This window comes from Monodelphis domestica, chromosome 7 (genome assembly GCF_027887165.1).
Source record: "Monodelphis domestica isolate mMonDom1 chromosome 7, mMonDom1.pri, whole genome shotgun sequence".
NCBI lineage: Eukaryota > Metazoa > Chordata > Mammalia > Didelphimorphia > Didelphidae > Monodelphis > Monodelphis domestica.
This window is the reverse complement of record NC_077233.1, coordinates 43600758-43618966: the sequence shown is the minus strand read 5'-3', so window position 1 is coordinate 43618966 and position 18209 is coordinate 43600758. Positions and strand designations below refer to the sequence as shown.

The 18209-nt window shown below is 36.1% G+C and overlaps 1 protein-coding gene across 20 annotated transcripts in view; it reads right to left on the bottom strand.

The window, feature by feature from the left end:
- LOC100619412 (contactin-4) overlaps window positions 1-18209 on the bottom strand; it is a 1170520-nt gene that overhangs the window by 356786 nt on the left and 795525 nt on the right. For all 20 annotated transcript variants that reach the window (XM_007500110.3, XM_007500117.3, XM_056804538.1 and 17 more), the window contains one exon: window positions 12983-13158. In XM_007500110.3, coding sequence (XP_007500172.1) covers window positions 12983-13158 — 176 coding nt within the window. The remainder of the gene's footprint in view (window positions 1-12982; window positions 13159-18209) is intronic.

The window sequence follows — 18209 nt, the reverse complement described above, 5'->3', positions numbered from 1 at the left end:
TAGGTGTGAGGTAGTACCTCAGAGTAAATAAGTTTCTTTTAACATAGATATACTAAGCCAGTTCTCAGAAGACAAATACATGGTCTATCACTAACTTGCACTGAAATGAAATCCAAATGATCTTACCAGGACCTGCTAAAGTTCAGAATCAACTGGCAGAGCCCTCAGGAATATAAGTTTTATATTGAGGCAGAAAGACTATAGTAGAAAATGACCATGCATTCAATCCAATCCAATTAGAATCAGTGAGTTACCTGAGTTGTAGGTGGTGAAAATGGGATACAAAACCAAAAATGAATAAACCTTATCTTCAAGGGGCTGAACACTATTAGAAGAAAAAAACATTCAAGTAGAAAATGAAATACAATATATTACAAAGTAATTTCTTGGGGCTAAGGAGAAAGGCAGAGTCCTAATACAAAAGCATAATTTATTAAAAATGGACCCCAAGTTCTCATGACAAAATGGAGGAATAAAATAGAATTGGAGAGGGACAGTAGAATGCTACATATGTTTTTTTCCAATATTGCTATCAGTGGCAAAAATTGTTCAGAAAATTAAATCTTTCAAAACCTATCAAGTTTGGATTTGAATTCTTTCAGTCATTTTACGTGAGAATAATTTGCTGTTTTGTTGAAGATCTAAGCCCTCCATTGATAAACACTTTTGATTTTGCAATCCAAATGTTCCTAAGTTGATTAAATTCTAATTGATCTGAATTTTCACAATTTATTTATTCAAACAGCCATCCATCAGTATTTTATTGCTCAGAAACAAAACTTTGCCTATTTAAGCAGCTTTCTTAATTAAAAATCAGTCAAGCCAATCATGTGTTTGGCTATCTATCAAAACTCCAACTGTTGTAAAGATTTATTGTTGGTTTCACTCTTTGCCTAAGAAAGACAAACTAATTATTTACCTAGGAAAACAATACAATAAATATTTGAAAGTTGTGGTAATGGGGACAATTATTAATCTTCCAAAATAATGCTCTTTCCAAAATTCCCAAGAGGATTACAATTTGGTATTAATAAATGGAAATATTCATCCATAATCATACACATGCCCATCAAGATAATGATGATTATTTCATATTTGCATTTGTTTTGGAGTTTGAAAAGATGACAAATTCTTTTATGCTCCTGGTCTGGTAAAGATGATGACTGCTCTATGGTAAAGCAAACTTTATTGGGAATGAATACAAGATTTAATCCAATTTAATTTCCTTTAAAATATATACATACACTAAGTGCCTTCAATGTGTCAGGAAGGTGTTAGGTGCTGGAGGAACAAAGACAAAAATAAAAGATTCCTTGTCTTCAAGGAGTATATGTTCTGTAGGGAGTGGGGGGATTTATAGAGAAATAACTCCAAAATGTTTATAAGATACTTTTTTCCTCATTTGGGAGGGTACTAATGACAGTGAATCAGGAGCAATCTTGTGTATCAGCCTGGAAGGGTGGCATAGATGCCAAGAAACAAAGGGGAATATAGATAAGCATGATAGGCAAGGGGAAATGCCTTTGCAAAGAAGCTAGATTATTATGTCAAGCAAAATAGCAAGTAGGTCATTCTGATAAGAAAAGAAAACAGTGTGAGAAGGGAATAATGCAAAATCAAACTGGAAAAAAAATAGGACTAAATTTGAAGAGCTGCAAATGCCCAATATAAGAATTAAAATTTTACTCTAAGGGCAATAGGGAGCCATTTGGGTTTTTCTAGCAGGGGAACAGCATGGATAGACTAATGACTTATGAATAGAAATTTCATAGCTGTATTGAGGAGGGAGAATAGGAAGTTGAGTCAATGAGTCCTATAGATGAATCAGGAAGGTACTGTTATTTTTCCAAGGTCATAATCTTTGGTAATATAAAATAAATTGTTTCTAAACATAGTCATCGAACTAATTCAGCATAGTTGATTTGATATTTCCATCCATATAAAAATGGATTGCCACAGAATTTATGTGATTTGAACAAATAAATTGATCATTCACCCTGTAACAATCTTAATAAGTCACAGAGACACCATGCTTGGTATAGGCAAGGGAAAACACAGATTTCAATTCTTTGACTTCTGAGCAAATTATTACAGTGTCCTTTCCCCCTTTTCATTCCATTCTTTCTCTTTTTTCTTCTGAATCCTCATTCCTTCTCTAGTCTCCTTCCCCCCCCCCCAATTAATCTCTAAATTGGGTGGGACATAAATGGTGGAATATGACCAGAGTATATTTTTAATCATTCCATTTTCCTTTTGTTCTCAAATTTAATACTCTAAAGAGAGTGTCTAAAGCTGTAATTTGTAGCATCAAATAATTTAGGCAGTAGAAAAGGCTTTAGAGATAATCTTCTAGTGAGAAAACTCAGGCTGAATTGGGATAAGATGGTGTGTCTAAGGTCACAGAGATAGGGGCAGAAGTAGGACTGGAACTCAAGACCTTTGTCTCCCCAGAAAGTGATTTGCCCACAATACTCTATTTTCTGTGCCCTACCAGACTCCATCTTACAAAATCATCCAATCCTTCTCATCCCATCCCATGCCATGCCATGCTATCCCATCCCATCTCATCCCATCCCATCCTATCCCATTCCATCCTCTATTGTCTTATACTACAAAATACTGTATTGTACCATATTGTTCTATACTATTCTAATCAAACCCTTAAAATGGCTGGGATCTTAAGTGTTAGCCTGCTTTAGTTAGGTAACTTGGTTTTGTTAAATGATTTAATTATACCACAAGCAATTTAGAAGTACTTAGCTATGAATTATAACAGTTCAGAGCCTTAGCATGATGGATAGCAGAAGTCTCTGATTTGGCTGATCTGGGCTGCTGTAAAACAGCTGATCTTCTGTGAAGGAGGCCCCAAGCAATATTTATGAAGCAATCACCCTGACAGACTGATATCTGGAGTTATTAGATTATTCTCTAGGAAGCTGTTCATTATGATCTATGGTAAAAGTGCATCTTTCTCAGAAATGAGACGGGAAATAAAAACAATTTGGGAGTAAGAAAACTGATAATATGTCATTAACTGCTTTGGGGAAATGCAGTTTACCTACCCACAGTTATTTATCATTAAATATCAATATTCAGAATGTTTTACAACTGAATTGCCCATAAATAGGGAATTTGCATCTTAACTTCTGAAGCAGAAACATTGTTATCAATTATTCTCATTACGGAACCCAAAACCAATTAAATTAAAATTACAACCACAAATTTATGCACAATTAAGGTATACAACATGAGGTTTTCAGATGTTAACAACATATCCAACAATAAGATATTTCCAAGAAGAGTTCTAATGAATAAATTGGATGAAAGAGCTAACCAACGTATGCTCTGAAATTGGAGCTCCAGAGAACCTTGGCGAAGTTCTCTTTTAATTTAATAATATGTATACTAACATACATATGTGAGGGGAGGGCAAGGCATTGTAGCATAGTGGCCAGAGACGAGGGTTTCATACCAGGAAGATTAATGTTCAAGACCAGCTTTCTTCACAGAAAAGCTGCGTGAGTTCAAGCGGGACCCTTTACCATCAAGAGCTCTAAAGAACTCCTTAAAACTCTTTAAGTTATAGAGAAGTCAAATGAATCTTCGCTATGCTGACTATAATGTACCATCTAGATACTATTTAAAAAACAAACAAGCAAGCAAACCCTGACAGGCAACCTGTAAATCTTACTTTCTTTTTATAAAGGAAATAATTTTATCAACTTCCCGAATCCATTTCTTGAACATCAGTTATGAAGGAAAGACTCGTCTCCTGGGAGAAAATCTGAATCCCTTAGAAGCAAAATAAAGCTGTGTTCAAATCTACTTGAGGACTAACAGGCTGTGTCAAACAAGGTAAAATGGAAAAATGAACAACTTGTCTTATGAACTCAATCAATTCAGACAAGCCACTTAAATTCTCAAGACAATATATCCTCCTTTTCTACAAGAGGAGGTATTGTAGTGTGATGTTGTACATGTGTCTTTTAATACACCTAATTTATAAGTGAAAATCGACATATTGAGGTAAGGAACATAATAGCTTTCAGACAGATTTGGATTTGGCTGTTGACGGATGTAGGTCTTTTATTTATGTACTATGGTGAATAGTACACTGTCTTTGGAGTCAGAGAAATCTGAGTTTGAATCCTGTCTTAAATAATTATTAGCTGTGTGATTATGGTCAAGTGGTTTAGCCGCTGTCAGCCTTGGTTTCCTCATCTATGTGGTTGTTGTTGTTGTCCAGTTATTTCAGTTGTGTCTAACTCTTTTGCAACCCATTTGACATATTCTAGGCAAAGATAATGGAGAGGTTAGCCATTTCCTTTTCCAACTCATTTTACAGACGAGGAAACTGAGGCAAACAGAGTGAAGTGACTCGCCCGAGGTCACATAGCCAGTAAATGTCTCAGGCTGGGTTTGAACTCAGGGAGATAAGCATTCCTGATTTTAGGCTCTGTACTCTATCTACTGTATCACCTAGCTGCCCACCTCATTGGTAAGATAATGGCAATAAAAGTACCTCTCCTTCTTGGTGGTTGTAAAAATGAAATGAGATAATATATTTAAAAAAATTATTAAGTGTCTACTGTGTCATGTTCTGGGCTAAGACCTTTGTAAATATTTCCTTATTTGAGCTTGACAATCACCCTGATAAGTGGCTGCTATTATCATTATCCTAGCTTTACAGATGAGGAAAAAAGAGGCAGAGATTGTGATTTGACCAGAATCACAAAGGTAGTATTAGAGGTAATATTGAATTCAGGTTCTCCTGACTCCTTTTCTAGATTTTTATCCATTGTGCCAATTAGCTGTCCTGTTAAGGTTCATAAATTGTTTTCCTATCCTTATTGGCCTATTCAAATTATATTAGCTATTATAATTTTATCCATATATACAAGCTTATTTCCTTGCCAATATCTATACTTCCTTGGATAGGGACTGGGCTCCTCTTCTACTCTAATATGTCAAACTGTTTCAAATATGTAAACAGGAGAGTCAACACTTTTAAAAAATCTCTTTTCAAGTTATATATCTCTGAGTCAAGATAGAAAGCAATATAATGAGTATGGCTGGGAAGATCAGTAATAATCCAACCATGGACAAAAGTATAAGAAATCAATTGGTGAATTCACTGAAGAGGGTTCCATCCCTAATGGTGGCAGATTTTATATCTAGAATTGAGAATTTCAAGCCAAATAATCTTGGAGGAGGAGAACATTTTATAACTTTCTCTCCTTTCTCTTTATCTTACCTCCCACCCATTTAGCATATTCACAGAGAAAGGACTAGTAGGATGGAGAAGAGAGAGAGAACAGAAAGAGAAAGAAGTCAAAGACAAATATGAACAAAGAGAAACTCAGATAATTCAAGGCATATGGCAACTTGAACCATAAAAGAATGCTAGTTATATATTCAAGATAGGATATCCAATAACCAAGAACTGTGAGTTTATTCTTTGACTATGTATTTTCTCCACACATATGCCTTGCCTCCTCCATTGTCTAAGTTGGCTTCAGCCAATGGGGACCACAGTATATGGGGGACTGTGATTAATACTACTAGAAATTCTAGACATATTGCAAATATTCTGGGTCCCTGAGTGGGGAATTGGTCAATCACTCTCTGGATATTCAGTAAAAGTTAGGGAAAGCCCCATAGGAATGATGCTACATTTGGGGGAAAAGGCTGTCTTTTTATCCAAGTTATAGAAATATTTTCAGAGGCATTATGGGATAGGAGATAGAGAGTTGGCCTTGGAGCCAAGAGGACTTGATCTTGCAGGATTCCAGTGAGTTTCTAGAATTTTATGAGAAATTCCAGTCAATTCCTTTGCCTCTGGTGTTAGGTATAATCAAGTAGATATTTCCCACTGAGTTTGGTGAATGAAGTAGCATGGGTGGAAGATAGCATTTATGATTGAGGACTTGGTTTGTGAAATGAGAGAAATGTCAATGGAGTATGCAGTGTGAGGGCAAATTTAGTAGGACTGAGATGGTCTGGAGGTTGGAAAGAGTGACTGAAAAGAGGAGTTTTGTGAATGACATGAGGATGAGAAACAATCAGAATATATCTTTATTTCCCCCAAGAAGGTATTTATCAATATGCATATGTGCATCTTCCCCAGAAAGATGCTTTCAAAAGTTTCAAGCAACAATTCATAGTCATGCAAATCTGTCAGCTTGATCTGGGAACTCATTTAGGATTATAAGATGAGAGACCTAAGATGAAATTTAGAGGTCATTTAGTAGGAGCTCTTCATTTTAAAGCTAAGGAAACTGAGGTCTAGGTGGTCAAGTGCCTTGGCTAAGGTCAAATGTCATAAATTTTCAACTAAGGTCTTAAAGACTACCAGTTTAGAACTATCTTCATTTCATCAACTCAACAGTGACCACTCATACTGTAACTATTGTAAGGGAATGGAGTGTTCAGTAAATAGATTTTCTAAATGCAAGGGAGTGGATTCTCCCCACCCCTTTCCACATCAGGAGTAGTCATAGATGTCTCTGAATATAACCACAAGTTTTCAAAGATGTTGTAAATTGAATACAGAAACCCTCCTCATCCTTGGATGAGGCATATATAGTTCTGATTGAGTCAAGAAAAGAATAATGCAATTGACCAAGCAAACAGATTATCTCTGCTTTTGAGTGCTTTACATAGTTAAGTCCTGAATGAATTTCATAGTTAAAATTCCAAGGAATTGCAGGCTAGAATCTTTTTGTGGTAAAACTTTGCTGGGGCTTTTAGAAAGAAAATGAAGGAAATTTTCTGTCCTCCCCTTCCCCACATGTGGTAGTTTTGAAGGTGAAATACTGGTCTAGTAGGAGATACTGTATCCAGATGAGGAAGTAGACACCAACATTCAAGAGAGACAAGGATTTAGAAAGAATAGTCACTTGAAGATATATGGTTTTAGGGAAAGGGATCCTGGCAACAGAGAAGAGAAGGCTCTGGGAACCTAGATAAATACTCTGTTCAACAAAGATGCCATACCTAACTGGAGCTGAGTAAGAAGTATAAAAAAAAGACAATTATCAGCTGAATTATTTTGGTCAAGTCTCTTAAGCTCTTTATCTGTCACCTCTCAATGGTAAGATGAAAAAGTTGTACTCATTGGCCTCTAAAATCTTTTCCAGATGTAAATCTATGATCTTATGAATATTTGTTATCTTTTTTAAAAGTGGTCCACCAAACTTTATTACATTTATATTTTGATAAGACATGATACATTCTCTCAGTGAGCAAGGCATTTTTTTTTCAGATCCTAAAAATGTTTTTTTTTTGTCCTATAGAGAATTACCTGTTCTTAATAAATCCATTTAAAAGTGTATATTTGGAAATGTTTACAATTGTATACTCAGTGAGGTATGGTGGAGAGAGTATCAGCCTTGGATAAGACAGAAAGACCTGGGGTCAAGTTTTACTCCTGATACATACTATTTATGTGCTACTGAGTAAGACACATAACCTATTGGGGCTTTGAGGCAAGTCTTTAAAACTTAAATTTACAAAGGAAATGCTAGTTTGCTTTATTGAAAGTTCTGAACCCAGGGCCCAAGAGCAGTGGAAATTAAAGGCTGAACACATGCAAAAATTTTTTTACAAATAATATTCGTCTGGGATTCACTAGAAGGTTAGAAACAGTTTGATATGTTTGACATCAAGCCAAAGCAAGATGATAGTTGTACAGTCATGGTTCTAAGCTTTATTACAGCTTCAACATCTCTCTTTTCATTATTTACCATATGGCTGGCAAATAGGAGGTCCTTAATAGTCCTAGTTGTTTGCCTAAATCATCTATCTCCTTTCTTTGCATTCCAGATAGACCATCAGACTTCTGTTTTTAATTAAGCATATTGTGTCTTTGTAGGGACCTTTGGTATCTTGAGCAAATTACTAATCTCTTTCTCTAATCATTAAAATGAAGAGGTTGAACTAGATGGTTTCTGAGGTTCCATCTTGCTCTAAATCTATGATACTGTGATCTCTCAGTTATTAAGACCTCTTTAAACCAAAGACACATAGACTTGGCAGCTAACTAAGAATGAAGTTAGAAGGAGAAATGATTCAAAGATGAGCTCAATTTTTAGAACTAAGTTAGTTTGGAAGATGGTAGTACAATCAGTAAACAAGAAGGCGTGTGCCTGACATGATTTAGGAAAGGAGGCATGATAAGATCTTTTGGATATGTTGAATTTAGGATGCTAATAGGACATCCATCTGGAAAGAGATACCCAAGTTCAGGAAAGACCCTACCTATAGCCCACAAAGAGTGAGAGCAGCAGTCAGAAAGACAGGAAAAGAAATGGGCAAAAAAAAAATTAAAATGGGAATTAAGGGAGAAGAAACCATACAGGAGAAGGTGGTGGTCAACAAAAACCATAGTCAATGGTTACAGAAATGTCAAAAAAGTAGACTGAGAAAATCACTGGATTTGGCAATTAAGAGATCACTGGTAGCTTTCAAGAGAGCAGTAGAGTACTGGGATCATAAACCAGTGTACAAGTGAAGAATAATGAGGAAACAGGAATGATAGCCAGAGTAGGTGCTTCCTAGAAAATTAAATATGAAAAGAATGAGCTTAAAGGTAAAATAACATAAAGGAAGCAAGATCAAGACCTGATAGAAATAGAGTCACTACAGTAACTAGTAGGAAAGTCATTTTTAGGATCAAAATTCTAAAGATGAAAGGAACTTCAGAGGCAACAAAATCAACAGTCTCATTTTACAAGTGAGGAAATTGAGGCAAAGGGAACTCACGTGACTTTTCCAATATAGATATATGGGTAGTAAGCATCAGAGAGGGGATTTAAACTTAGATATTTGACATAAGATCTCTTACTGCTCTACTATTATTCCTCCTTGATAGGGATAGCCAGTCATTTTACAAAAATGTTTTCTTTCTTTGGAATTCACTTTTAGAGTGATCATCATTCACGCAGTAGCCTGCATTTGGAAACTTGGTGTTTTTTTCCAGACTCTTCTTTTTCCCTTACCAATTTCTGTCAATTGCAATATCTCTTCTCTTCTCTCTTTTCCAATGTCACCATTCTAAATATGGACAGCATTCTCTCCCACCTCAACTAATGGAATAACCTCTCAACAGCTTCATCTACCTCTGTTTTCCTGCTTAACTTTCCTTCCCCCACAACCATATTCAAATTGGTCGCAGAATTATCTTCAATATTTTGATCAAGATCCTTCGAAGGATCTCTATTATCTACTGAGTCCTTGGCTTGGCATTCAAGACTCCCAACCTTCTGGTTTCACCCTCCTTCTCTGATCATATCCTTTCTTCCTGTTGATATAACCAAATTTAACTACTTGTTGTTCTATATAAACAATATAATTTCACACTTCTACTTTGCTTATTCTAGTCTCTGTGCCTGGAATGGTCCCTTGTCCTCTCCCTTTATTACCTATGGATTTTTTCCAGTCCCTTCATGCCCAAGTTAAGTGACATTTTCTTTAAGAAACCTTTCCTTAGACTTCCAATCAATAATGATTCTTGGACTTCACAGAGGCCTTTGTTTGCTCTAAAATACTTCTCACTTTTTATTTCATGTTAGAGTTATTTGAGTATATGTCACATTTCTCTATTTCACTGTATACTCCATAAGGGCAGGGACCAAATGTTCTTTAAACACTGCACCTCACACAGGACCTAATGAGGCCTTCTCTGCACACAGCAGGCACTTAAATGTTTGTTGAACTACAATGAGCAACAGTACTGAATCAGTGTTGGCCAATCAATCAATGTCAGCTGGAATATCCTGCAGGGTTCTTTACTTGGTTCTGTCTTGCTAAACATTTTTATTGGTGCCTTGGATGAAGAATTTCAAGTCATAACTATCAAATTTGCAGGTGACATAATGCTGGGAGTCATAGCAAAAATACTGCATGTCCTGGCATAAGAGGAAAGTAATGATGAACCATGGTTCATGAGCCATAAACCATGATGAAATTTAGTGGAATAAATGCAAACTGAATTTAGGTAAAGTGAAAAATCATTTCATACAAATTCAGGATGGAAGAGATACCTGCAACCACATCATGTAAATCTATATCATCTATCTGTTTTAGTTGATATATAAGCTAAAAATAAAGCAATGATGGTTAATGCTAAGAAAGGTTATATCATTTTAGTCTGTGTCAATAGAGTTATAAAGTCTAGCCAGAGGCAGCATGGCATAGTGAAGAGAGTTAAAGAACTTGAAGCCAAGAAGCCATGTATTCAAATTTTCCTTGTTACATTTACTAGCTATGTGACTGAGGGTAAATTATTTAACTTTTTTGAGTCTCAGGCAACTCTGAAACTATAAGTTATATGTTGTGACAATAAAGTGTAAAGCTATAAATGGGTTATGAGCCATATCTGTGGAGGATGTTCCCATATTGATGCTATCCAGGGATTGGCATATTGACTTAAAAGTTCAATTCATGCTGCCAAGATAGCATATTTCCATAGAAAGATTGCTAACTTTGAAATCTAAAGGACCTGACAATGGGAAAGAGTTGACTTCAGTTCCAAGATTAGAAAAAAAATTGGGGAGTTTGGATTTACTGTACTTGGGAGTTTATAAAATTCCAAGTGGTTTTATTAGGGAAGTGAGCAGAACCAGGAGAACATTGTATACAGCAGGAACAACATTGTACAATGATCAACTGTCAATGACTTATCTGTTATTAGAAAGGCAAGAATCCAGGACAATTCCAAAAGACTCATGATGAAAAATTCTGCCCATCAGCATAAAAAGAACTGATGGAGCCTTCATGCAGATCAAAGCATACCGTTTTTCATTTTTATTTCCTTCATGAGTTTTGTTTTCTTGAATGTAGGATGTGTCTTCTTTCATAATATGACAAATATGGAAATAAGTATTGCATAATAGCACATATATAACTTTATCAGATTGCTGTCTTGGGGAGTGGGGAGGGAGAGAAATTGGATTACGATGTCAAAAGACAAATGTTAAAATTGTTTCTACGTTTATATGATAAAAAAATACAACAAAATATTACGGAAACTAAGTTGGTAGTGTCAGAGATCACAGGTGCAAGTTTTAACTCTGTCACTTACTACTTGTGTGACCTCTTCCAAGTCACTTTTATCTTCTCATCTGTAAAATGAGAGAGCTGGACTATATGAAATCAAAATTCCATTCTAGACCAAGTGGGATAATAATTCCACAATACACTGTGCTAGTCAAACCATCCAGAATATTGTATTCTATTCTGGGCATCATGTTTTAAGAGAACTCTGATAATTACCACCTGTGTGATGGTGTGTAAATCATTTAACTTTCCCAAACCTCAGTTTTTCATTTGTCCAAATGAGAGGGAGATGATATGGTAACTTCCAATATCCCTTCAAGCTATAAATGTATTGTCCTATTGACCCATGACTGAATTAATCATCAACAAGCATTTATTGATCACCTTCTAAATGCCAGGAATGATAGACACAGAAAAAAATGGGAGCAGGAACTTCTATATAAAGGCATTAATTCATCCTTTCATTAAGTATTTATTACAAGTATAGTATGAACCTAACACTTAGTATGTGCTGGAGATACAAAGACTTAAGTGAGATAATCTGTACTATCAAAGAGTTTAGGAAATATGTTTTTGGTGGTGAGGAACCTAGAAAGCATGCTATTCAAGGAATGGTTAAAGGAACTGATGACTTATAACCTAGAGAATAGGAGATGGTGTAGGGGGGTCTTCTAATATTAGAAGAATTCTCACATGTAAGAGATGTTGGACTCAGTTTTAGTATCTTCTGGGGCAGGATTAGGGTGCATGGGTGAAACTTGCAAAGGAAATTTTTACTCAATTAAGGGAATATATTTCCAATTATTAACATTATCCAGAAAGAGAATAGCTGCATGAATGAATGAAAGTACAGAAGTAGATATGACAATTACCTATAAGGAAATTATAAAGGATTCCTCTTTTGTGAGGGAGGTACTATGATGACCTCTAAGATTCCTTATCATTCTAAGCTCCTATGAATCTCTATCATCACTTTTTGAAATAGCTCTTGGGATTTGTTTTTTATTAATGAATACAGGATTAGGTATTGGAGTTGTATTATATACAGATTAAGAAATAGCTTGATTAATGACTAGATTTTGCCTGTGTAGCTTTCAATCAGTCATATTATCTTCCTATCATTCCCTGCTTCTAAGAATATTTAGAAGCAATATCTTAGCAGACATCCACAAATAATATAACCCTGAAATTCACACATACATAATACTTAGAAAATTCATTTCTCAGCTAATGAAAATGCATCTGAATGGCAATAATAGATTAAAGCATTGGATATTAGTTATATTTGATGTTGTGTTCCTTGGGAGGCTTTTGTTAATGAGAATGTTCTGCAATATTATTGCCACTAGACTTTGTAATTATGACATTTTCAGCATTAGTATACTACTACCACAGGAGCCTGAATGTTAAACTAGGAAATTTCTAATCACAGAAACCCCTTTTAAAATGTGGATGAAACTTCAGTTTCCACCAGATATACTGAAATGAAGGCTACCCCTGCCACACCTGCTCATAGAATCTATAATGAATTTACCATTTCAAAATATAGTTTGTATGTGTATTTGCATCTTTAAAGCCATTAACCACCATCACAGTTTAGTGATTAAAATAGTTATATGCTATTCTCAGTTACCAGGTGGCTTTCCTCACTCCCTAGCTGGATACGAAGTGCATACAAAGCAACACACCACCAAAATATCTCAACACTCATAAAAATAGAACTTTCTCTTCCCACTCAGATTTAACAAATTATCCTACAAATCATGATATTTTCCAAATAAAATGAGACATCTTAGAAAATAACATTATACAACAAATTAAAAAATGTGTGTCTCCTTTTTAAAGGAGTGGTTTTTAATGTTTCTTGGCATAATGGTACAGAAATGCAATACTGTTTTTGCCACGTGGTATAATTGCTACTTACAAGCAAACTGAAGTTTTGCTTCCTTGCTCACAATTGTTCCAAATGAGTTTGTTGCTATGCACTGGTATGTTCCAGCATCTTGGGTTTTATTGGGGTTATTGATCAACAAGCTGCCTTCAACCACACTGTAGCGGAAATCCATACCAATGTCAACATCTGTTCCATTTAACTTCCACCTATGGTAGAAAAATGCCAGTAGATAAATCCTCGTAATATTAATCAATATTTTTGAATTGTCTAAAACATAGAAAATATAAATAGAACAATACTATTTCTGATTTTTTAAATCCAATTTGAAAATTCAAACTGCCTTACTCAACCATGGCAAGATCCTAATACTTCCTGAACAAGCAAGATATTTAAAGGAACTCAATGCCATTTTAAACAATTGTATTTATGATTGGGTAATATGCTAGACATTGTATGATATATTCAACATCATTTATTATTTCCCAGGGTCTAATATTGCATTTTTCCAAATAATTAAAATTACAACATTTTTCAGCTGACAATAAAATATTAAACAATTACTGAATAATACCTCACATGTATACAATCATTCAATAAGGATTTATTAAACATATACTCTATTCCACACATTTGAATGTTTTAAGGTTTAAAATATATTTTCATTATAGCACTGTGACATCTAGTGTAAATATTATAATCATTATTTCCATTTTAAAAATGAAGTAATGTTCTCAGGTATTAAGTCTTCCCAAAATATTAGAACTACTCTCTCTCTTTCTCTCTCTGTCTGTCTCTTTCTCTCTCTGTCTGTCTCTGTCTCCCTGTCTCTCTCTCCCTTAACTCCCCTCTCCCTCCCTCCCTCCCTCCCTCTCTCTCTCTCTCTCTCTCTCTCTCTCTCTCTCTCTCTCTCTCTCTCTCTCTCTCTCTCTCTCTCTCTGTCTGTCTCTGTCTGTCTCTTTCTCTCTCTCTTCACCACCTACCCACTCCCCATCTCTGTCTCTTTTCCCTGGTCTCTGGCTCTCTCTGATTCTTTATATCTGTCTGCATGTCTATTACTTTCTTTTTTCTTTAAACCCTTGCTTTTCTTTTTTTTTAATTGTTACTAAGTATTGGTTCCAAGGCAGAAGAATGGTAAGGACCAAGCAACTGGGGTGAAGTAACTTGCCCAGAGCCACACAGCTAGGAAGTATTGAGTCCAGATTGGATCTCCCTCGGTGGCCCAAGTCTTATTACTTCTGCCACTATAAAACTACTCTTAAAGCAATTCTCTGTCTCTCCACTCACTGTACCACATCCCAGTGGGTGCCCTTGCTTCTATTGTTCCCTTCACAAAAAAATTATCTTTTACACCTGTCGTAGGGAATTAGTACTACATAAAAGGACTAGTTAGGGTGGATTAGACAAGATGAAAACCACATGTCCCATCTCTGTGGGATTTTTGTTTTCTCCAACATTTCTAGGCAACCCAAAAACAGAGAGAGAGTATTTTAGCACTTACTATTTTTCCATAATTAAGGATGAACAGCATAGTAAGAGACAACGGTCAAGAGATTGTTAAAATCTAGTGATTCTAGGGTTGTGTCAAACATATTACCAAACAGCTGAGCCTTAGATCCAGATTATGTAGAGGCAGAATCTAGAATTGTAGTGTTTCTAAATAACACAGAGACCAATCATACCGACCTATGTATTTCACCTTTCTCTCCGGATACTGGGAATTGTATAAATCTAGTTCATAGAATATTATGGTAATATTTCATGGTGATATCTATTTGCATTATTGTCTGCAATTTAGACACTTGGGACATTTGATAAGGGAAGGAACATTTATTAAGCACCTATGATGTGCACTGTACAAATATTGTTTCAATTGACCCTCCTAACAATAACCCAGGGAGATAGATTCTATAATGATCCTTATTTTTACACTGGAGGAAACTGAAGCAGGCTGAGATTGTAACTTGCCCAGGGTCATACAGTAAGTATCTGAGGCTGTATTTGAATTCAGATCTTCCTGATGCCAGGCCAGTGATCTACCCTTTGCATCACCTAGATGTAGCTATAATGACATATACACATATATATGTAATAATCATTAATATATATATATTATTATATTATGTAAATATATATTATATTGCACTTGAGGAGCAAATCTCACTATATAACCCATTAATTTTCATATTACCTGAAGTAATATATCAATTCTTATTTATTCAGTGCTTACGGGGTGCTGGGCACTATGCTAAGCTCTAGGCATCTAGGCAATAGAAGATGGAGCTAGACTTATGATTTCACTGGAATTCAGAACTTTCTGGAGGAGGTCTTACAAAGTTTTGCACTTTACCAAAATAGGTACATCAATACCTTCTCTGGTAGCCTTGGAGAGTTTCGGGGGGGGGGAGGTGCTGGATAGATTTCTTGGAGACTTTAAGTGATCAGCTGGGATTTGAACCCAGGTTATTCTTGGTACCTAGGCTGGCCCTCTATCTACTGTGTCCCTCTCCCTCTCAAAATAAAGAAGGATTAAAATATCCTTCCCTTGAGTAGATCACTTTCTGATGTGCTGAATACCTATCAGATATAGCCTGAGAAGATGGAAGGAGTTCTATGATAATTTGAGCATTAGATATTTACATTTTTGAGATTAATCAGTGAACATTTATTAATCACCTGCTCTGTGTCAGACAACATGCTAAGCACTTAGGATTCAAAGAAAGATAAAAGCCAATCCTTACTCTCAAGGAGTTCACATCTAATGGAATGGGGAGCAGGAACTGGGGGGGGGCAGCTCCTTCAGGACTATGACTTTTCACTTGCCAGAGCTTTCCTATTGGATATTTTCTTTTCAATCAGCTGAGCATGGCTCCACCATAGCTTTCATTTCAAACAATAGCAGCCCAATTCAGTTTGACAATTCTGAGAACCCACAGAGGAAACTGAAATATAATGGGAACTATGATTAGAGTTTGGGATTTAGAAATGGTATCCCATTGGTCTCAGGAAAGCAGCTGAGAGAGTAATGTATTGGGCTGTCTCCAATGGTCACCCTACACAAAATGGGCTGTAGATGGCATTTTTTGATCTGTGTTATTGTCACACACACACACACACATATAAAGAAGTATTTTTTTTTACAAATATTTAAAGAAATTATTTGGAAAAAATTAAAATGGTTGGTATACAATTCTGTGCAATCTCTAGTACAAGACCTTGTAAGGCCTTTTATGACAATGTAGTTTCTGTTCATTTCAACATGCCCTGCATTCAGTTTCTTATTTGACTGAAAATTAAAAGAAAAAAAAAACTTAAAAAGTAGCCCACTTTCTTTGCAGTCCACATGGAACTGCATGGGCACTAGTACTTCAGAAACAATGCAGATATGATGGCACAGGTGGAGATGCCCTCCAGCCATGACTTGTTAGCAGAATGCATGGGCAGATTCATCAGTCCCCTGGGGAACCCACACACGGTTGGGGTCAGGCTTCACTGGATTCCTTTCTTTATGAAGTTCTAGATAAACAGACAAAAATGTTCTTCGCAGAGAGGAGTTGCTGCCAGTTGGGCCCTCTCTCTCTCTCTCTCTCTCTCTCTCTCTCTCTCTCTCTCTCTCTCTCTCTCTCAACTATTTCAACTTGACTCTATGAAAAATCCTGGCTGATTTGAGCTTTGTGTTTCCAGGTTCAATTAAGTGCCGATTTCGCAGTGGAAAATGGGTCTACCATTGCGCTTAACCTCCAACTAAGGACTTGGAGCCCCCTGCCTGAAAGTTCCATGTGGAGACTGGGTGAATGATGTCATACGTCCTTAGAGATGCTATTGCTGCCTGGCATGTTGGTGAGTCACAACTGCTTCATCTCTTCTGGGCTTGGGTTAGTTTTTTTTTTTTTTTTCAAAATCAAGGGAATGGGAACAATGGAAAGGGGAAGTTCAATGGATAGAAGAGTACAATGTGGAGGGGTCAGCTGGGGCGTTGGTGGAGGAAACTTGACTGAAGAGTCCTGCGGAGTAGATAACCTTAGGATCTGTCCTAGGAATGCCTTCTCTCTCTCAAAGTCAGCCAGAAGATTGAAATACTGCAGGAAGAAAGACACTGGTACAGTAGGAGATGTTTTCTCCATTCTCTTTCCATGATCTTTGCCTTCTCTAGAAGGATTAAAAAAAAAAAAAAGCTCATCCAGACACCAACCTGCTTTGTACAAAAAAGCATAAGAGAAAATAGGCAGTGGAGTAATGAACAAAATGCACCAGGTTCCCCTCTTCACCTTTCTGGGTGCATTTCATCAAAAGCTTTCTTGCTTGGCTTTCTTCCTGGAACGCCTTAAAGGAATAATAGCTTTTACATTTTATTCTCCCTGTTAAGTAACAAGGCAAAGTCTCAATATTGAACAGCGCTACGTTATCATGGCAATGTTAATTAAAAGGCACCACTGGGGCAAAAAGGAGTGTGACATCTTCTAAAAGATTATAGCTCCCTCACCCCCAACAAAAAACATTTTGTTTTCTTTTACTTTTAAAGCATGGAAAGGCAAGGATGAATCGGAAGTCTAGAAATGGTTCTGTTCCATGGACCTCATACAAATCGATAAAGAATCTGTGTTTTTGCTAGTGTCTAGAACTTCCTGCAACAAGGCAAGATTCAAGGAGTCTATCTCAATTGTCTTAATTAGAGAGTAGCCTAAGTTAATTAGAGAAAAATTAAATGGCTTTATAGGATCATAGGATCGGGGGTCTAGGGAGGGAGGGGACCACAAAGATCATCTAGTCTAATCCTCTCATTTTACAGATTAGGCTACTGAGGCCCATGGAGCCAAAGTGGGAGGGCTACACAGCCAAAAGAGGAAAAGGTATCCTGTGGAGATATGGTTTTAAGTAAAATGATAAGGAAATTAAGGGAGGACATTTTAGGAAGTTAAGGGGATACGTCTTGGTATTTGACTGAGAATGAGGGATATTTGTTATTTTAGTTGATCTGGGTTTTCTCTAGTGGAATAATTAATCCATCAACGAATTTATTAATTTGACAAATACTGGTAATAGAAAAGAAGCCAGAAAAGTGAAAATGAAAATAAAAATGCTTTCAAGGAACTTAGGTTGTATTGGATATAAACCATATATACATACATATATATATATATATATATATATATATATATAAACACACATACAAAGTAATTTTGTGAAATGGAGTCTTCATAACTTTGGGGATCAGAAAAGACCTTGTGTAGGTGGTATTTGAATTGAAATTTGAAGAGAG